At 61.3% G+C, this 20,966-nt stretch overlaps 1 protein-coding gene across 15 annotated transcripts in view; it reads left to right on the plus strand.

Annotated features, from left to right (window-relative positions):
• Positions 1-5,603: 5,603 nt before the first annotated feature.
• MACF1 (microtubule actin crosslinking factor 1) overlaps positions 5,604-20,966 on the plus strand; it is a 146,973-nt gene continuing 131,610 nt past the window's right edge. For 14 of the 15 annotated variants that reach the window (XM_063177469.1, XM_063177475.1, XM_063177472.1 and 11 more), the window contains exon 1: positions 5,604-5,838. In XM_063177469.1, the coding sequence (XP_063033539.1) occupies positions 5,619-5,838 (220 nt within the window). In that variant the 5' untranslated portion in view covers positions 5,604-5,618. Of the gene's footprint in view, positions 5,839-10,727; positions 10,860-20,966 lie in introns of those variants that run through there. The other variant, XM_063177477.1, reaches the window with a different exon arrangement.

Genomic DNA, 20,966 nt, shown 5'->3' on the forward strand with positions numbered 1-20,966 from the left:
TGAACAAGGAGGAGCTTTGAGGAGGGAAACCCAGGGAAAATACGGAAAAGGGAATGGCTTCAGGTGGAGATATGGAAAAAATGTGGGAACCATGTGAGGAAAAGGGAATGGCTTCAGGTGGAGATATGGAAAAAATATGGGAACCACGTGAGGAAAAGGGAATGGCTTCAGGTGGAAAAGGACTGGGGAGGCTCCAGAGCTGCCAGAACAAATAAGGGATGGATAAAGAGGGAAAATGGTGCTGGGGATGGAAATTGAGCAGTGCCATGGAGCCATTTGGAGTTATTTATCCTCATGGATTGTCCATTGGAGTTATTTATCTTCATGAATTGTCCCAGGGGGATTTGGGGAAGGGGAATGAGGGAGGGGATGGGACTGTGGCTGGGGGATTTGGGGACCCACATGGATCACCCAAAAGCTCTGAGCTATTCCAGGAGCTGATTTCTCTCCAAACCACCCTGCAACTCCCCGGGGCAATCCCTGGGTTTCAGCCATGCATGGAAATTTGGGAAGCAAAGCCAGCCAGGAGATCAAACCTTCATGAGCCTCCACGCTTGCAATCGCTCATTATGGATGATGATTAATTATTATTATCAATTATCTTTCCCACTGGTGGAGGAGTGCAGAGAAGACTTTGAGGTGGAGAATTTGCCAGTGGCATCACAACTTCCTCCCAAGCTGGATGTGAGGGCTGGTGGCACCCAGAGCAGCACAGGCCAATGCTCCCAGGAATTTTGGGGGAAAAACTCCTGTTTTGATTAGAAGTGTTGCTTTTCCAGGGAGAGGAAGGAGAAAAACCAGGCTCAGCAGAAAGCCTGGCAGTGTGGAGAGTGACTCATCCCATGCAGATGTCAGAGGAAATATTGGGATGGATCTGAACACTCCTGGCTCCCCAGGGGCTCTTTAGATCCCTTCAAAATCAAATTGCTCTGGTGATCACAGCCAGGAGGATCCATTTGCCTGAGTTAAAAGCTCTGTCAGGAATTTCACCCATAAGGGGAATAATCAAAGACCTGATGAAAACAATCAAATTTATGGAGAGATTAAAAGAAAAACACCTCCCTGCTCTGCTGGGAGGAGACTGAGGCGAGGCTCTGGCTGAGCAGCAGGGATCGAGAATGGATCCGACGCTCCTGGCAGAATTCCCCTGGGCAAAGGGATTTGGAGCATCCTCAGCTCCACGCTGTGCTTCACCACCAAGCCTGAACAGGATCCACATCCAGCCTGTAGTAGTTCCAGATTTATATTTTGCTCTTTGCCTTTTTTGTCGCTGTTTTGGCAGAGGGTGATGCCACGTCCCAGCTGGGTGGGAGGCACCGGGGCTGGGATGGGGTGGGAGATCTCTCCGTGGGGAGCTGCTTCTGCCTTGGCTGGGCCCCAGCCCCTCATTCCCATTTTCCTACAACTTTTAACCCCCAGGATTTGGAATTGGGGATGGGTCCCCTCCTCCTGCATCTCCCACGGCCCTGGATGTGCTGTGCATCATCTGCAGCTCCTCTCTGCCTCGGAGAGGGGGAACAAACAACTCTCAGGAGATGAATAATTTATCAAAAGTCAAGGGAAAAGGCAGATTTCAGCCCTGGGCTTGGGCAGAAGGTTTTAATGAGGGAGAGGGGAGCGTTCTTGGGGCAGAGCTGGGTTCTGGCTGATTTGCACCAGGAGACATCTCCCTGCATCCCGTGGATGTGCACTCGGGCTCCCAGGGGTCCCCTCAACCCTGCTGAGCAGCACAGGAGCAGGGAAATGCAATGATTTAGGGAGAACCTGCCTCCCCCTTCCTCCTAAAATAACGATTCCCCATCTCCACGCTGGCAAAACAAGGCAGGATCCTAACCCAGATTCGCAGCAGCACAAATAATCACCCGGCAGCTCCCGGCGCTGCGAGGGATCTCGGGAAGCGCGTTCCGGGTGTGAGATCCTCACGGGCCGGAGCCGGCGCCGCCGACTCCCATCCGCCCGCCTGCTCTGGAATTCAGCACGGCTGGAATCGGCTGCGTGTGCTCCCGGTGACACACGGGGTGACACACGGGGTGACAAAGGCAGGTGTCACCCCACAGCCAGCAGCCGGCCGGGCACTGAACCCTGCGTGCTGTGCCCAGGGCGGGCGGTGCCCGGTCACCAAGGCGGGCACCGAGGGTGACCCAGGGTGTCACGGCATCCCCCCAGCGTGTGCCCGGGGCCGGGCCGGCCGTGGCCGCGCTCTCGGCGCTGCAGACACGCGGCAGAGCCGCCCGACCCGTCCGGGAGCTTTGGGAACGGCGCTGCGGCAGCGTCTGCGTCTGCAGGCACTTCCCTCCTCCCAGCGCCTCTGGGGCTGCCGGCTCTGCTGGGACTGAGCTTCCCCTGCTCCTCTCTCACGGCTTTTGGGGTCCCCCGTAACGATGGGAACCACAGCCCCCCTCGAGCGTGTTTATCCATCAGTGCCCAGTACCACTGACCACGCTGCTCAGAAAGCAGCGTCAGGGTGGCACCAGGGTGATGGCCCTGTCACCGTCACCATCATTGGGGTGGTGGGACTGGTGCCAGAGCGCAAGCACACCCATTTCCAGTACATCCTTTACTCTGCCCCGAGTTCCCCAGCACCAGTGTGGCCTGGCTGCAGCCCATGAGGTTTCCCAGGTCCCAGAAGTCATTCCCAGCTGGATTTTGCGTCTTTAAGGCCTTGCCCCTGCCTCTGTGGGGTCACCCCGTTGGTGTATCCACACCCGGGCGGCTTTTGGCCAAGTGTTTCCTCCCCATGGCTGCGTCCCAGCGGGCAGGGCCGCAGGGCAACACGTGCTCCTCTCCAGCCACGTCCCCAGCCGCGTCCAGGTGTCACCACACCCCACGCCCCGTGTCCTGCACCTCGTCCCACCCCGTCGCTGCAAGCGCTCGGCAAAACACACACCGGGCAAGCAGCAGTGTTGGGATGAGATCTGAAAACCGGCGGGGGAGAGATGCCCACGGGGCGCTGGGGTGCGCCGAGACCCCGGGGGGACTGGGGCGCCGGGCTTGGCCGGGCCGGCTGCGGCGCCGCGGGAGCAGCCGCGCTGGCCCGGGGCCGTGGCACGGAGCTGCCGCCGCCGCCGCTGCTGCTGCTGCTCGTTGGATGCCGCCGTCGGTGCGGGGCGGCTGGATGTGCCGTCAGCCGGAGCGGTTTAGCCTGCTTCACTCCTGCCAGGCTGCTGGGGCCGTCCTGCAGCTCCGCCACCCCTTCGGGCTGATCCTGGTGTCCCTGCCCGCGCCGCGCCTGGCGCTGGGACACGTCCGGCTGCGCCTGGGATGCGCGGCTGGCCCGCAGGTGAGGCCCTGGGCAGCTCCCGGCTCTGCCAGCGCGGCCCTCCGGACCTTCCCGAGCCTGTCCCGCACCCTGCTGGTGTCCCCGCACCCTGCTGGTGTCCCCTGCACCCTGCTGGTGTCCCCATACCCTGCTGGTGTCCCCCGCACCCTGCTGGTGTCCCCTGCACCCTGCTGGTGTCCCCGCACCCTGCTGGTGTCCCCTGCACCCTGCTGGTGTCCCCATACCCTGCTGGTGTCCCCATACCCTGCTGGTGTCCCCCGCACCCTGCTGGTGTCCCCAAACCCTGCTGGTGTCCCCTGCACCCTGCTGGTGTCCCCTCACCCTGCTGGTGTCCCCTGCACCCTGCTCGTGTCCCCCGCACCCTGCTGGTGTCCCCATACCCTGCTCGTGTCCCCCGCACCCTGCTCTGTTCCCGCACCCTGCTGGTGTCCCCTCACCCTGCTGGTGTCCCCAAACCCTGCTGGTGCCCCCAAACCCTGCTGGTGCCCCCAAACCCTGCTAGTGTCCCCAAACCCTGCTGGTGTCCCCGCACTCTCATCGTGTCCCCGCACCCTGTTCGTGTCCCCGCACCCTGTTCGTGTCCCCGCACCCTGCTCGTGTCCCCCGCGCTGCGCTGCGCCTGCTGGCCGCGATCCCCGATCGATGGCTGCTCTAATTACCCTGGGCCTGGGGGGATGCGGAGGATGAGGATGGATCGGGGATGCTGGGAGGATGCCGGGGGGGCTCTGCGGGGTGCGGGCAGCTGACGGGTGGTTTGGGGGCACCCCCTGTGCAATGGGGCGCAGGGTGGGGAGGCAGCAGGCGTTGGGGGGCCCTGAGGAGCAGGGGCAGGTTGCCCGAGGGGGTTGCCCGAGGGGGTTGCCCGGGGTGGCGGTGCCGGTTGTGCCGGCGCGGGGGCGGGAGGCGGCCGGGACCCCCCCGCCGCTCCCCGCCGCCCGGTGGGCAGGGCCGGGCCGGGCCGGGGGAGGCGCCGCGGCGGCGGGAGCGCACGGCGGGGCCGGGAGCGGCCGGACCGGGAGCGCACGGCGGGGCCGGGCCGGCACCGGAGCGCCGCGTCCTGCCCGGGGCCGAGTCGGTACCGGAGCGCCGGAGGGGGGTGAGCGGGGCCGGGGCGGCTGCGCACCGGGGAGGGAGCGGGGAAGGGCGGCCGATGGAGCGGGGATGGAAGCGCAGGGTCAGAGCGGGAGATGAGCGGGGGATGAAGCGGGAAGGGCAGGACGCGGGGATGCAGCGGGGATGGAGCGCGGAAAGGCGGCGGGTGGCGATGGGGAAGCGCCGGGAAAAGCGGGCAGCGGCGGCCGCGGGGCTGGGCTGGAGCTGCGGGCACCGGAGGATGCCCGGGAGGAGGGGCAGGACCAGGTGGGAGCGGGAGCCGGGGGGGCCACACCGGCCCCGTGTGCCCCCGCAGAGCCGTGCCCGCTCCCCGCTGCCTCCGGCACCTGCCGCCCCCCGGCCGTGCCCAAACCCGGCTCCGGCCCCCGCAGCCCCCGGCCCCGCCGCTGCCCGGGCACCGCACCCCGCCCGGCCCCGCACCCCCCAGCCCCGCACCCGAGGGTCCCCCAACACCGGGGCGCGGGCCGAGCCCCTCGGGGCTGCCGGGGGAGCCGCGGTTTGGGGCCGCGATTCATTTTTTCGCAGCTTTTCAATGGGGGGTGAATGACTCATGGAATCCTTTCTCCGTTTCTTTCAATGTTTTTTTGGGTCTCTTTGTTCCTGTTTTGCTGATTAAATGATGGGAATAAGGAAAGGCTCGGCGTGATGGAGGCGGCTCCTGCGCCGCGGCACATCGGTTGTAGGAGTCTCAGGCATTTTTCCTGGCCGTGCTAGAGGACACAATGAGATTTATTTTAAATATGTCTCATGCAAGGTGCTTATTTGCCCAGCGTGTGTACGCGGCACAGCTCACTCCCGGCGTGCTCCAGAAAGCCCTACCATCTTCCTCTGCCATGATTAATAAGATTTTTAAATCCATCCCCGTTCTCAGAGGGGAAAAACCCGCAGGTACAAAGGGCAGAGCCGAGCTGATTCTCCTTCTTGCGCTGAGCACAAAGAAATGGAGCCCAAAAGGTCGGACTCGGCTTTGTGGCAGTGAGCTCAGGGATGCCAGTGTGAGCTTCGCTGGTAGAGGAGCAGCCTCGCCAGCATCCCCCATCCCCGAGAACCCCAGCAAAGGGGGAAACTGAGGCAGCATCAGGAGGGCTGAGACGCCCATGGTGGACAATCCCTTCTCCACCACCCGCAGCACCGGTGGCCCGGTGTCACACGCTGTTTGCTCCTTCTGCAGGGTGCTGCTGCCCGCGGGGACGCCGTGCCCGCCCTGCTGGCCGTGCCCTGGGCCATGTCGTCCTCCGACGAGGAGACCCTCAGCGAGCGCTCCTGCCGGAGCGAGCGATCGTGCCGGAGCGAGCGCTCCTACCGCAGCGAGCGCTCGGGCAGCCTCTCGCCCTGCCCCCCCGGGGACACCCTGCCCTGGAATTTACCCCTCCACGAGCAGAGGAAGAGGAAGAGTCAGGATTCGGTGCTGGACCCGGCCGAGAGGGCTGTCGTCAGGGTCGCAGGTAAGGCAGCGCCTTGTTGGCTCCCCCCGGGGGTTCCTGCGGGGACTGAGATGATCTTGGGGTCACCTCCGTGCCCTGCTGCTCCTCGGGGAGCCTGGGGGTGTGTGGGGAGAGGAGGGGAGGGATGGATGCGGCGCTGGTGGCCGAGGAGCAGGGTGGTGGTTTGTGTCTGCCACGGCTTTGTCCTCTCCAGGCTGGCCCCGGGCGGTTCATCCCATCAGCGCTGGGCTTGAGGGATCATTGGGCACCTCCAAGTGCGGGTTGGGTGACATTAAAATGCTTCATTAGGGGCTGAATGGCTCCTTGGTGGAACAATGCCCTCGGCTGAACTCCGGGGAGGAATTTGCCCGGGGAGGTTTGGGATTCCCGCCCGGCTGATGGAGCCGGGGCTGCTCCTTTGTGGCGCTCCATCTCTGCGGTCGTTGGGACACGCTGGTGTCCCCGTGTGGAGGGGACAGTGCCCCGTGTGTCCCTGTGCCTGCTAAACCGCTCACAGCTCCGGGGAAGGAGCGGGGCTGGGAGGCAGAAACAAAGGCAGGGCTGGAGCCGCCTCGGCCGAGGGCTCCTGGGGGCGGTGGGACCCCGCTCCGTGGGGGAATCTGCTCGGGGCGGTGGCTCCGGGCACCAGAGCTGCGCTTTGATTGTCACCGGGGCCAAACGGCCATCGAGGGCTCTGATCTGTGTGTGCCGGCTCTGTCCACATCTCCAGGCGCCTTTGATCTGCCCCTGCCGGAGCGAACGGGGATTTGGGAATCAGGGCCGTGCTCAGGGACCCTGCTGAGCCCTGGCCAGGCTGCTCCTGGCTGTTGCTCCAAGAGAAACCCGGGGTTGGGTTTGAATCTCTCTGGTGGGAGTGGGCACAAGGGTGCCAAAGGCCTGAGGTGCCCGCTCTGCCCAGCCCATCCTGTGGGGACACAGACCGGGAGCACTGGGAGCAGGGACACACCTGGCACAGGGACAGGTGCCACCAGCTCAGGGGTGGCTGTGGGGAGCTGCTCCCTCCCTGTCTGCCCCATGGCACGGAGAGCGTGGGGATCTGGCTGTGCCTCCGTGCCAGCCTGGGAATCCTGGGGCTGGAAGAACCAGTTGATTCAAATGATGGCTCTTGAGAATGCACTGTCTGGGGCTGGGACAGGCAAATGTGCAGGGTGTGGCTGGGCCTGCCCCAAATCCCAAATCCCAAATCCCAAATCCCCGGGGCTGGGAGATGGAGGGGTACCAGGATCCTGCTGTGTTCATTGCTTCTCATGGATGGACCTGCTCTGCCCCAAAATCCCCATCCTCCCACAGCCCAGGGATGGATTCTGCCCAGGCCCAGCCATTCCCCAGCTCCATTTCTGCCCGGGATGCCGAGTGTTTGTCATCACCCAGCTGGATCCAGCCCGTGATGAAAGGCAGGGGGATGTCACAAAATTCGGTCTCATGCAGATTGCCCATTAAAAATAACTCAGGAGGTGCAGCGAGACAGTGCTGAGCTGGGGAAAAAAAAGAAGAGTTCGGAGACAGTTTTGTGTCACCAAGTTTGAAAATGAGCTGAAATATTGATTCAGATCCTTGCATTATTCAGTGGGAATGTCTGCGGGGCGCTGGCTGCCCCAGTGCCTCTTCTGATCCCACTGGGATCAGGCTGGGACCAGGGATGGTGCCCTGGCACATTCAGGGGAGGCCAATGGGGTCTTGGCTTTTTTGGGATCTCCAGGAAGCGGAGCAAGGCCTGGGGATGGAGCCTGGGCATCATTTGGGGCTGGGGTGGCATTCTTGTGCCACCATGGAGCTTGCAGAGATGCCGCAGAAGGAGTGGCACCTTTGCGGGTTTGGGGTGACACAGAGATCTGGGGGGCTCTTCCTCCTTGCTGTATGTGGGGTGCAGCCGTCTCTGCGTCCCCTCTGGCCATGAGAGCCAAGGAAAGGAGGGCACAGCCCAGGGAGGGCTGGCCCAGGTCTCCAGGCAGCTCTGGAGCCGTTCCCTGCTTTTCTGGCACCTCCTGGGAAGGCAGCGGCGGGAGCCGAGGGGGAGCAGGACGTGGAGGGTCAGAGGGTGACCCTTGGCCCTGCCTTGCTCTGTCTCCCTCCAGGCACTTGGCAGAGGCTGAGAGAGGGCGGAGGCGGCTGCTTTTGGGGGAAAAAAGGGCTCTTTTATCCCAAACCTGCTGCTGCCAGGGCCGTGCTGGGGCGCTGCTGGGCCAGGAGGGGCCGGGGCACTCCGGGATGCCAGGGCTGAGCGGGCAGGGCTGATGGACGAGGCGTCGCTGGGGCTTTCCAAGGGCTCTTTGAAAAGGTTCCTGCGAGTCCTTTGTCACCCGGGCGCGTCACCCGCGCCGCTGGCAGAGCCGGCGCTGGCTGCGGGAGGGAGCCGGGCTCCATCCCCGGGGAGACGGCAACAAACCCCCTTGTTCTCGCTGCCTCGGGAGCTGGGCGCCGGTTCCGAGCAGCGCTGCCGCTGCCCGAGGAGGAATCGCTGAGTGCCAGCTGGCCGGCACAGATTTCCCTGTGCCTGGGAACGCGTTTTTGGGTCAGAGGGATGTGGCACCTCTGCAGGGCTCCGTGCCGGGGGCGGCTCTGCGGGCAGAGCTGCGGCCCTGGGGCCGTTCCCGGGGGGATTCTCGGGCCCTTCCCGGGGGGGTTCTCGGGCCGTTCCCGGGGGATTCTCGGGCCCTTCCCGGGGGATTCTCGGGCCGTTCCGGGGGGATGCTCCGGCCGTTCCCGGGGGATTCTCGGGCCGTTCCCGGGGGATTCTCGGGCCGTTCCCGGGGGGATTCTCGGGCCGTTCCCGGGGGATTCTCGGGCCCTTCCCGGGGTCATTCTCGGGCCGTTCCCGGCGGGATGCTCCACCGAGGATCCGTGCCTGGCACCGCCGGGCACAAAGGCCCTGCCACGAGGTCGCTGCCATCGAAACCCTCCTTCCCCTCCACGGATGCAGCCGGGCACCGGCGGTCTGTGCCACGTTAATTACTTTTCCTAATTAAGGCGCCAAGCTGAAAGGGAGGTGCCTCCAAAATCAGGATTAGGGGGGTGATTTGTGTAACCCCACCCCAGGCCGGGGGCTGCGGGAGGAGGAGGAGGAAGATGGAGGTGCTGCCCCTGGTTCCTCTTCATTCCCTGGAGGGATTTGGGGCGCGGTGCCCCCACCCTGAGGGGGCTCGGGGGTCCCTGGGTGACGGTGGGGACGCACAGGGTGTCTGTCTGAGCGGGATGGGGCTTTTCTCGTTGCCATGGTTACCCAGCCGGGCCCTCCAGTTGCCATGGGAACGGCGCATCGGGGTGAAAAAGCGACATCTCGAGATGGCCAAAAAAGGGCCGGGATTTGCCCCAGTGAGGGGGGCTGGGGCTGGTGGGGGTCATGGCGAGGGGGTGTCCTGCGGGCTCAGCGGGGCTGGGGGGACTGGGGTGTCCCCTGGCCTGGGGACAGCCACCCTCGTGCCCTCCCGTTTCCACGGGAGGTTCTGCTCCATCAGCTCAGCTGGGAAATGGGGGACTGAGTGAGGTTTCTGTGGGTATGGGAGTGCCAGGCAGGCTTGGCCCTGAGCCCCCATTTCCCAGCGGGGTTTGGCTCTGTCCCACTGCTCCCCTTGGTGGGGCCTTCCCATCCCCTCCAAAGTCCCCCAGCTGATTCTCAGGGCCCCCTTCTTCCTGCCCATCCCTCGCCAGGTGATGCTGAGGGGTCCCCAGGCAGTGCAAGGTGTCACCCCTGGTGTCAGCCCCGCTGCCCCCCCTCTGTGTCACCCTCTGGTGCCACTGTCTGTGCCAGCCACCCTCCTGTGTTGTCCCCAGTGCCACTCCCTGGTGTCGTTCTCGGTATCACCTCCAGTGTCACTCCCAGTGTCACCCCCTGGTGTCACACACAGTGTCACCACGCCCCTGGTGTCGTTCCTCGCGTCACGGCCATTGTCACCCCCAGTGTCACCCCCACTATAATCCCCAGTGTCACTCCGATGTCACCTTCATGTCACCCCAGTGTAATCCCCGATGTCACCCCCAGTATAATCCCCAGTGTCACCCCCATGTTACCCCCATTATAATCCCCGATGTCACTCTGGTATCACCCCGATGTCACCCCCGGTGTCACCCCCGTTGTCCCCTCCCGGTCCTACCCCGAGTGGCCGCCAGGGGTCGCGGCGGGCCCGGGGCGGGCTCCAGGGGGCGGGGTCTATTCGGGGGCGTGGCTTCAATAGGGGTGGAGCAAATACAATCAGATGGGCGGAGACTTTAGACGGGCGTGGTTATAATAATTTATGTCTCGGGGGCGTGCCCAGGGGCGCGTCCCCACCCGTGGCAGTGTCCCCAACCACGGCACTGTCCCCGTTCACCCATCCCGGTTACCGGGCCGGTGTGGGGGCGTCCCGGGAGCCACGAGCGGGTCTGGGGGCGTGTCCCTGTTGGTGGGCACCACCCAAGGGCGTGTCCCCCACGTGGGCGAGTCGCGGGGGGCGGGGTCCCGTGCCAGCGTGGGGGTCCCGGTGGCGAGGGGCGAATCCCCGGGGCTGGTTCCGGTAGCGAGGGGCGGCTCCCGGGGCGGGTCCCGGTGCCGATGGGCGTGTCCAGGGGCGTGTCCCGGTGCCCAGGGGCGTGTCCCGGTGCCGATGGGCGTGTCCCGGGGCGTGTCCCGGTGCCGATGGGCGGGTCCCGGTGGCGCTGGGCGTGTCCCGGGGCGTGTCCCGGTGCCGATGGGCGGGTCCCGGTGCCGATGGGCGTGTCCCGGGGCGGGTCCCGGTGCCGATGGGCGTGTCCCGGGGCGGGTCCCGGTGCCGATGGGCGTGTCCCGGTGCCCGGGGGCGGGTCCCGGTGCCGATGGGCGTGTCCCGGGGCGTGTCCCGGTGCCCGGGGGCGGGTCCCGGTGCCGGGCGCGGCGCGGCGGAAGCGGCCCCGGCACAGACGGGCCCTGGCCGCGCCGCCGGCAGCTGCGCCCAGCGCGGGCACAAAGGCCGCCATGGCCGGCTACGTGCCGGGGCTGCTCCCGGCCAACCGCAGCCAGGAGAAGGAGTTCGTGCAGGCCTACGAGGACGTGCTGGAGCGATACAAAGGTACCGAGCCCGCCGGGCCGCGCCGCCGGGCCTGGAGCGCGCCGGGGCCGCCCCGCGGGGCTCAACCGGCGCCGTCCCGGAGCCTTCCCGGTGTTTTCCCGGTGTTTTCCCTGTGTTTTCTTGTTGTTTCCCCGGTGTTTTCTCGGTTTTCCGGGCTGGGTGCTCAGGGGCAGCATCCTCGGGTTGCGCTTGGGGTGTCCCCAGCTTGGGGACGGCGTCTGAGCGCCCCGGGTGTCCCCAGCGCGGGGTGTCTCGGTTGCCGTGGGCTCTGTGCCGGAGCTCCATCCCCGCGTGGGATGTCCCTCGTTCCCCCGTGGGTTCTGTGCCGGAGCTCCATCCCCGCGTGGGTCTCCCGGGTGCCGCCGCTCCTGCGTGGGCTGCCCGCGGGCTCAGCATCCCTGCGTGGGGTGCCTGAAGGATGAGCGACGCTGCTGTCGCCGGCGTGGGGTGTCCGTGGGCTCCGCGTGATCCCCCCCACCTCCCCTGGGTGCCTTTCGCTGAGTTTTGGGGTCCCCGTGTCCCTTCCAGCATCCCGGCCGGGCACCCCGAGCAGCGCGGCATCCTTCATCCCCGGTGCCACCAGCAATGCGGGGACCCCTCGGTGTCCCTCACCCGCGGTGCCACCAGGGATTTGGGGACCCCTCGGTGTCCCCAGGGTCCCTCCCGGCGGAGGATGCGGGCCCAGGTGCTGCCGGTGCCGGTACCGGCAGTGATTGTGCAGTTTTGATGGCAGCGCCTCGTCCCCGGCAGCTGTGTGTGCGTTCCCATTCTTCTGCTTGTTATTATTATTTTCTTTTCCCTCCTCCTCCTCCTCCTCCTCCCCGCTGCAGCGCTCGGCTTGTCCTGGAGCCCAGATTCCAGCCCCACAGGGCTCCCAGTGCTCCGGTTTATGAGTTTAGCAGCCAAGCCTCTTGAAAATGCTGAGAGGAGCCAGTGCCTGTTTCCTTTTCCTCTTTTTTTTTTTTTTCCTGCGGAAAAAGGGGAATCGTGGATTCCCTGGCTCCCTGATTCGGGGGGTGCCACCCCAACACCCCAGAGGAGGGAGAGAGGCGCAGCCTCCGCAGGGAGCAGGGGGTGAAACCTCCTCGGGTGCCTTGGAAAGGCACTGGAAACGTGACTTGGGCTCGTCCAAGAACTTGACAAACTTTTTTTTTATTAATCAAAAGATGCTTTGATGTAGTTGGGTTCAGCGTGGAGACGCCGGCGTGGAAGGAGCTGCTGTTTGCATCGGGTTTGCTTTGTTCCAGGAAAAAAAATGGAAATTCCAGGGCCTGTAATGCACTTGGTTCAGCTGGAGCACCCTTGGCACCTGGGCTCCCCTTGCCCGCTCCCTGCTCTGGCCCTTGGTGCCTTCCATGAGCAGTTGGGTTCTTTTGGGAAGGAGTTTTTCTAGGGAATTCCTGATTTTTGCACTGGGATACGCTAGAAAGCTGGAAAACCTGGAAATACCCTGCTGGGTGTTGTCAGAGCTTGTTTGTGGTGTAGGGGAAATGAGTTTGTTTATAATCCATAAAAGCTTTTCTTTGCTTTTGACCCATTTCCCAGCTCCCCACCCCTCCTGGGGCGTCCCACCAGCGCTGCAAGGGCCGAGTGGGAACCTCAGTTGGGTTTGAATTGGTGGATATGTTGTCTCTTCCCTGTTATTCCCCACTGCAGCTCCTGTTTGGTTTTTCCTGTCCAGAACAAGTTTTCCACTGGCTCATCCCCTCCCCCTCTTAATCCTGCAAAAAAAAAGAGTTTTCACTGAAATGTGACTGCTGAGCGAGGAGACCTGTGGTGTTCTTGTGGTGCCACATCCAGGACCTGGCACTGGCGGCAAGGAGGACGCTTGGCACTGCCAGAGCCAGGATTGCAAATGCATTTCTCTCAGCCAGCACCACTAAACACCCTAAAAAAACCCCAATTTGAGCAGCGAGGCCTCTGCTGTCGAGCGAGCTGGGACAGGTCTGGAGGGAAGCAGAGCAGCAGCACGTGAAGGATCCCAGAGCAGGCTGCGAGTCCTGAATTTCCCTGGTGAGCAGGAGTGAAGCAGCTGGCAGATCTGGCAGATCCCCGTGATTCCTTTCTTTCTAAGAACACCCACCCTCGGCAGCGGGGCGCGGGAGCTGCCGCAGCGCTGCAGCACCGGGGCTCTGCTCCCATCCCCTGGGGGAGGACATTGGATCAGCACTGCAGGGACACCCACCCGCCGTGCCCTGCCTCTGAGGGGGTGGCTGCAAGCAGAGGATGGGGCTAAAAGTGGCCGTTTTGGGGGTGGTGGTTGGTGACGTCTCAGCGTTTCGTTGCTGTCCCGTCTGGAGAAACCCCCGCACCTGCGGTTTGGAGGTCCCCAGTGCCACCACCCTCACCTGTGTGGCACAGCTGGAAGCCAGCAGGCCTGTTCCCTGTGGGGATCCAGCTTCTCTTGCCTCATCCCTGGATCAGAGAGCCGTGGCACATGCTGGGACCTGCTGTGGATCCCGGTGGGAATGATGGAGTCGGCGCAGGGGTGACGCTGACGGTGGATCTTTGGACACCTCTCTGTCACCCTGAGCAAAGCCCAGCAGCTGAGGGCTCCTCTCCATTCCCCTGGCAGCCTCCTGTCGTATTTTGGGGGTGTTTTCCTCACTTGGGAAATCAGATGTGGAAAGCACAGCCCCGTGCTGAGCAGCCCCCGGCAGCTCAAGGGTGCCGGTGGCTCTGCCAAGCTCAGAGCACAGGTCATGCTTCCCCTGCTGTAAACATTAACTAATCAATCCTGCTGAAATCCTTTCTTTCTCCTAATTCACTGGGGTTTTTTTTTGGGATTGGGGGTAGAAAACCTGGAGCTGTGGCGCCTCCAAAGCTTTTCCCTGCTCCTGGTGCTGTCTCTGCCCTGCTCCAGGGTGCCCAGCACGTGGCCTGGCTTGTTTGGACTGGGACAGCACAGGGTGGCTTGTCACCTTGCTTGAGTGCACTGCCTTCAGTTAGGGAGGGAACAACCTCCCAAGGGCTGGAGGAGACCCTGGGGTGGTGGGAGAGGTGGGGAATCCTTGTGTAAATCAACCATGATTGATTCCAGGTGGGACTGGAGCCTTGCTGGTGGTGGGTGGCATTCCTGGCCTTCATCTCTGAAGAACCTCCTTTTTTCCCACTTGTGGCTGGTGCTGTGCCACAACAAATGCACCTGGAGGTGTCTGAGGCCTTGTTCCTTGAGCCGAGCAGCTCTCCCAGCATGCAGGCACCTCGTGATGCAGGAAATTGCTGGGAGATCCATCCCACCATGACAAACCTCACTCCTGGCTGGTGCTGAGTGGGCTGCACGAGGCCTCTGTGGCCTCTGAGATCACTGCTGGGGCTGCTGGCGTGGTGGTGACTCCTCACTGGGGGAGAAGAAGCCCTTCTTCCTCTTCATCCCTGGGGAGCAGGGCTGGCCAAGTTCCACTTTTGGACTGGAGAGTCCCTGGCTGGAGCAGCGTGGGGGGAAGCTGGGCTGGGGTTTTCCATCACTGGGTGAATAACCCTGATTTTGGGAGGGTTTATTGGGAGTCATTGGGTTTTCTGGCGTGGGAGGAGGGGACCAGAGGCAAAAAGGGGGGTCAGGAAGGTGGGGCAGCCGTGGGTGTGTGAGGTGGAGCCCCAGCACTGGGGAGCTGTGCTTGGTTTGTTTTGGCCAGCAGGGAAACGGGGCTGGTGGTGTTGCAGGTGACAGGATCCACCCCTGCTGCAGGTGACAGGCTCCACCTGGCCTGGCTGGCTCTCTGCATGGACCCACCGCCATGCCAAGGCCCAGAGGTGCCCCCCAGGCTGGCATTGCCAGGCCGTGTGTGCTGCCAGCATCCCCGGGATCAGTGAATCCACGGCTGGCGCTGTCCTGGTGCCCTGCTGGTGACCCAGAACGGTGGCTGAGCCCTGCTCTCCCAGCTCCTGCAGCTCTTGGCTGCTTCTCCTCCTTCCCACGTGTGTGAGAAGATCCCAGGGCGGGCAGGGGGTGGCTGAGCCTCGCTGGCCTCACCCGGGATGGCTCCAGGATGTGCTGCAAGGCTTTGATCTGCTCTCAGCGGCTTTGGAAGGGGCTGGGGCTGCTCCCTGCCTGCTCTGCTCAGCTCTGCATTCCCGTGGAGCCTTTTCCTTCCTGGCTCATGCTCCGGGGCGAGACTGGAGTCTTTGACCTCCGTCTGCTGGGTCTGAGCCAACCTCCTTTGCAGGCCTGTGTCAGCTAAGTTTAGACTGCTCTGGACATACCGTGGCTGATGCCAGTGGCAAGGAACCTCCCGGAGGGAAGTAAAGCAAGAGGTTTTATTTGAATTTCAAGTGTCTTAACACCATTGTTTGAATACCCGGTTGATAAGTGCCTTTTTCGTGGGTCTGAAATGGATAAATCCAGGCTGAGGGTGCTGCAGGTTGCAGTTCCTCCTGTCTTTCTGCTGTGCTGGAGCTCGGGGTGGGCAAAAAGGAGCTGGTCCGTGCTGGGATCCCTGCATCCAGCTCCATCCCAGAGGGAAGTAAAACAAGAGGTTTTATTTAAATTTCTTATTTATATCTTTCTTTATTTCTTATTTATATTTTTCTTTTTCTTTATTTAAATGTCTTAACGCCATTTTTGAATACCTGGTTGATAAGTGCCTTTTTAATGGGTCTGAAATGGATAAATCCTGGCTGTGGGAGCAGCAGGGTGCTGCAGGTTGCAGTTCCTCCTGTCTTTCTGCTGTTCTGGAGCTCGGGGTGGGCAAAAAGGAGCTGGTCCGTGCTGGATTTTTTTGGATGCAGCTCCATCCTGCTGCCCGGAGGGGCTGTGAGCCCTGCCTGGAGCATGTGCCTGGTTCCTGCACGGGGCAGTGTTTCTCTGCCGGCTGCAGCAGGAGGATGCTCGGAGCAGCTGGGAAGCAGCCCAGAGCAGCCCTGGAAGGGACCCCACAATAATCCAGCCCTTCCCAGCATGGCTGTGGCCGGGTCTTAGCAACACCAGGTGAGTGTTGCCGGCAGGTGAGGCAATCGCTGCCCTGGGGAGAGGCACACCTGGGGACACAGCCCTGATAGCTGGGGCTGGTCAGCCCTGCCGTGCCCCCCGGCGGTGGGTGAGCCCTCGCAGGGCCATGGGCAGGAGCAGCAAACCCTGATTGCTCACACACCTTTCCCATCCCATCCCATCCCGTGGGGTGGGAACCAGCAGAGCCGGTGCTGGGAGGTGCAGGCAGGGAGCTGATCTGCCCAGCACACCCCTGATCCTGCTGGATGCTGTCCTGGAGAGCTGCCTTTCCTTCCAGACACTCTTTTTTTTTTTTTCTCCCAGGAAATTCCAGATTTACTCTCTCAGCACTGTCCTGACTGGGAGGTTTGGGGGGGTTTTAAACGCCCTCCAGCTTGGAGAGGGAAGCTGCCAAGGAAATTCCCTGCTGATGTTAATGAGCTGGGAAGTTTCGCTTCCAAGCTCTTGTCGTGGGGTTTTGTGTGTGTGGATGGATCTCACCTGTGGGGTTTTGTGTGTCTGGATGGATCTCACCTGGCTGGGAGGGGGATCCTCCATCCTCAGCTTCCCACAGGGATGTGTGATGGGGCGGGAGGCTGGTTGATCAGATTTGGTGTGGGTTCGGCCTTGGACAGGGTGAAATGAGTGCTGGGATGTGATCTGTGTGTCCTGCTCCTGGGGCAGATAAACCCAGGGATGCTCTCCTGGAGATGCTCTTTGTCCCAGGAAATTCCAGATTTAATCTCTCAGCTCTGTCCTGGCTGCAGGGTCTGGGGGGGTTCAAACAGCTTCCAGCTTGGAGAAGGAAACTGCCAAGGAAATTCCATGAATGGAGGATGCTGATGTTAATGAGCTGGGAAGTTTCACTTCCAAGCTCTTGTCGTGGGGTTTTGTGTGTCTGGATGGATCTCACCCGTGGGGTTTTGTGTGTCTGGATGGATCTCACCCAGCTGGGGGGCCGGGATGGGGAATCCTCCAGCCCCCTCCAGGGATGTGTGATGGGGCGGGAGGCTGAGTGATCAGATTTGGTGTTTGTTTGGCCCTGGACAGGATAAAATGGGATGTGATCTGTGTGTCCTGCTCCTGGGTCAGATAAGCCCAGGGATTCCTGGAACAGGGGGAAGTGGGAGGGGGGTGTTGGGTGAGATGGTTTGGGAGGTTCGGGGTGAGGAGCAGGCTGCTGATCCCAGCAGGACGGGCTGCAGCCCCTGTGGCTCTCAGAGCCCAGCCTGGCTCTGTGGCTGCCAGCAGAGGTGGGACAGGTCTGGCTGCAGGGCCTGTGCTGGCCCCTGCAGTGTCCCTTTGTCACCCAGTGTTTATCAGCGCTCAGAGCCAGCGAGCTCCGGGCGCTGGGAGGCCACAATTGTGTTTATTTTGTTGTTTTCCTGTGCGTGACAAGGCTGCATTTCCATTTTTCATTTCCTGTCGAGCCCTGTTTCCCTCTGCTGAGTCCCAGCGTGCCCTGCCTGCCCTCCCCTGCTCAGATGAACATTTTTCTTTAATGATGCTGGGGAAGCTTTTCCAGCCTCCCACAGGTGATGAGTGCTGTGTTTTGCACATCTGCAGCAGCTGCGTGGGCTGTGTTCTCTTCCAGCTTCTGTTTTGCCCACCTTGAGCTCTGCTGGGAGCCTTTTCCCCCTCCTCAAACCCTGCTGGGACCCCTGCCCAGGTTGGGGGTGTAATGCTGGCATGGCTGGGATTGCAAACATCTCCTCCAAATCTCTTGCTTTGCCCTTGCACCTCAATCCTGCACAGCCATGAAGCTGTGCCTTGCTCCCAGTGGGATTTTTGTGTCCTATCAGGCCTCACCAAACTCATCTTGCTTTTTATTAATCCTTATTCAGGTCCATTGTGGCCCTACAGAAATGCTTTGGCCAGCAGCTTATTTTTCCCTGCAGGAAACTGTATACAAGGCTGGGAGATTCCAGCTGACCTTGGGGCACTTTTGCTCCTGGTAAATCCTGTGGGAGCAACTCCTTTCCGTGCAGGGTGGGGTCTGGAGGGCTTCCCACCCTGGTGGTCCCCGCTAATGAGTGTTAATTAGCGCCCTCCCTGTGCTTCAGGCGTGTTCAGTGATGCTGGGGACAGCTGGTGTGGCCCTGTGACCTCGCTGGGGGCTCGCCAGGGCTGTCCCTAAATAAATCCACCCCAGACATGTCCAGGATCCATTCCTGGCTCTGGCAGCACCCTTGGCATGGCTCAAACAGCCCCATCCCCTCTTCTGGGGTGTCCCAGCATCCCCCCAGCTCTGGGGGGACATCCAGGGGTGGCACAGAGTGCAGGTTTCAGTGCAGGCGCCTCCAGACTCTGCTGCCTGTGGGATATTGGGTATATTCCATCCTGCTGCCTGTGGGATATTGGGGATATTTCATCCCCAGGGATATCTGGGATATTCCATCCTGGCTGGCTGTTTAGGATGTCCGATCATCCCCCCAGCTCTGGGGTGACAGTGCTGGGGACATCCAGGGGTGGCACAGAGTGCAGGTTTCAGTGCAGGTTTTAGTGCAGGCGCCTCCAGATGCTGCTGCCCGTGGGATATTGGGGATATTCCATCCTGCTGCCTGTGGGATATTGGGGATATTCCATCCTGCTGCCTGGGAGATATTTGGGATATTCCATCCTGCCTGGCTGTTTTTTGGGATGTCCCAGCATCCCCCCAGCTCTGGGGTGACAGTGCTGGGGACATCCAGGGGTGGCACAGGGGGCTTCAGTGCAGGCGCCTCCAGATGCTGCTGCCTGGGGGATATTGGGGATATTCCATCTCTGGGGGATACTGGGGATATTCCATCCTGCTGCCCGTGGGATACTGGGGATATTCCATCCTGCTGCCTGTGGGATATTGGGGATATTCCATCCCTGGGGGATATTTGGGATATTCCATCCTGCTGCCCGTGGGATACTGGGGATATTCCATCCCTGGGGGATATTTGGGATATTCCATCCCGGCCCTGGCTGTTTTTTGGGATGCCTCTCGTTCCTGCAGTTGCTGTGCTGGGAGATCTGGGATTCCTGGATGTTTCGGGAGCTGGGGGGGGCTCCCCTGCCTCTCCCCCCCTCTGGAGCCAGCTGGAGGATCCTCCCTCCTCATCCTCCCTCCTGCAGGAATTCCTGGCGTTCCGGGAGGGGAGAGGAGCTGGGATGCCTGGGGATGGGATCTGGTGGCGTCAGAGCCGCTTCCCATTAACCCCTTCGGGGCTGGAGGAGGGGAGTGTCCTTCTCCCCATCAGGGCAAGGTTTGGGGGAGCTCAGTGGGTTTTGGGGTGAGTTCCCCCCATCTTCCTCCTGCTGTTGGCATTTTGGAGCAGCTGCCTGCCATCCTGGAGGAGTTTGCTCTCTCCCCTTTGCCAGGAAGGGAAAGATGGAGATAAATAAAGTGGGATCTCACTTTCCCCATGATGGGCTCAGCTCTCCGTGCCTGTTTGGGGCTGTTGGAGAGGAAGAACCTGATGTCCCCTCCTGTCCCTTCCCACCCTTCCTTCTCACAGCCCCTTTGTCAGCAAGGATCAGGATTTATTTTTTTTTTGCCCCTTTTTTTTTTTTTCTTTTCTTCCTTTAGAGGAAAATTCCATTGTGCTATTTTTAGTGGTGACAACTTGGCTTCTCCCAACAACTTTTATTCTGCTGCTGACAGGCACAGGGGGAGATGGCTGGGAATGGTCCTGAGATGCCAGGGATGCAGAGGGCACCAGGCACCTCCAGCTCCTAAATCCAGGCTCTTCATGAGGCCTGGATGAGCTCCTGGATCAGCTCCTTGCTGGGATGAATGGATGTCACCTCCATCCCCAGGGTGTTGGGGTAACCAGAGTGTGGAGGAGGCCTCTCACCAGTGCCCCCCTTCCCAACTGGGAGCTCCCAGAGGGATTTTTGGCTCCCTGGTTCCCAGCTGTCAGTGGTACAAGCAGCAACTGGACTGCTGGGTTTGCTCTGCTGCCCATGCAAAGTGATATCCCCAGCGTGTGTCTGTCCCTGGAGAAGTGGCTGTCTGTCCTGGAGCTGTGGAGGAGGTGGATACAGGGTTGCTTCCACGAGTGTTTTGGTTTTATTTATATTTTTATGGATAATTTACTGTGGGTTGCTTGGGGGATGCATCTCAACACAGTGACGGAGCCAGGGATTTATGTTCCTGTGGATGAGGGGAATCTTCTCACTACCCTGAGTTTCAGGGAGCTTCCCCCCTGTTTTTGGGGGGAGATTTGGCTCCTGCAGCACATCCTTGCTCCATTTCTCTCCCCTTCCTCTGGCAAAGCTGAAATGCTGTGTGGCAGCCCAGGCAGGATGATCCTGCACCGTGTGGTGGGTCTTACTCAATCTGCTGGGATCTGTCCAGAGAGGGAATGGAGAGAGCAGGATCTACCTCCATGACAGCACGTTTCAACACTACTGAGGATGATTATATTACTATAATTATCGTTGTCATTATTATCTCTATTATTTGATTTAACAGAAGTCCTGGTCTGTGCCTGGTGGACACCAGTCCTGAAGGGCAGCAATGAGCAGGTCAGGCACTTGGATCCATCCCCCTTGGATGGCTCTGCTGCCAAAAATTCCTTTAAAACCAGTAAATCTCCTTTTCAGCTTGGTAAGCCCCTTGCAGCCAGGGTGAGGTGAGCATGTGGCAGTGTCGGGGGGCAGAGACAGGCGGGATCTGCTCCCCATCTGCTCCTGCCTCTCACCTGGGAAATGTTGGCATTTTCCCAACATTTTATGCCACTTTTCTGATGGTTAGGTGGCTTTTCCCACCAGGATGGGAACCCATCTCCCCCTGCCTTAAATCCCATTGTTTTTTTTTTATTTTTCCTTCCCCTCCCAATTCCCTCGAGCACTCTCCCTGCTGGAAATATCCCCAGGACACACAATCTCCGCAACGGGTGGGAAGGGGATGCCGGGGGGCCCTGCTGGTGCAGGGCAGTTGTTTGGCTCATTTGCACAAAAGGGGGGTGGCCTCAGCCCTGGGAGGCTTTCATCAAATAAGGAAACATTGCCAGTGGTCAAAGGGCAGAGGAGTCCAGCAGGAATGCTGGGCTGGGGACGGTGCCTGGAGCTGCTGCGTGCCCCCATGCCAGCCAGCTGAGCAGCAGAAGATGAACTTGGAGAAGTACAAGAAGTTCCTGGATGGGCTGGGCACCCTCAGAGGTATTTGTGAGCCACGGGCAGGGGGAGGCTGAGCAGATGGGTGCCAC

Source organism: Melospiza melodia, chromosome 27 (assembly GCF_035770615.1).
Source record: "Melospiza melodia melodia isolate bMelMel2 chromosome 27, bMelMel2.pri, whole genome shotgun sequence".
Taxonomy (NCBI): domain Eukaryota; kingdom Metazoa; phylum Chordata; class Aves; order Passeriformes; family Passerellidae; genus Melospiza; species Melospiza melodia.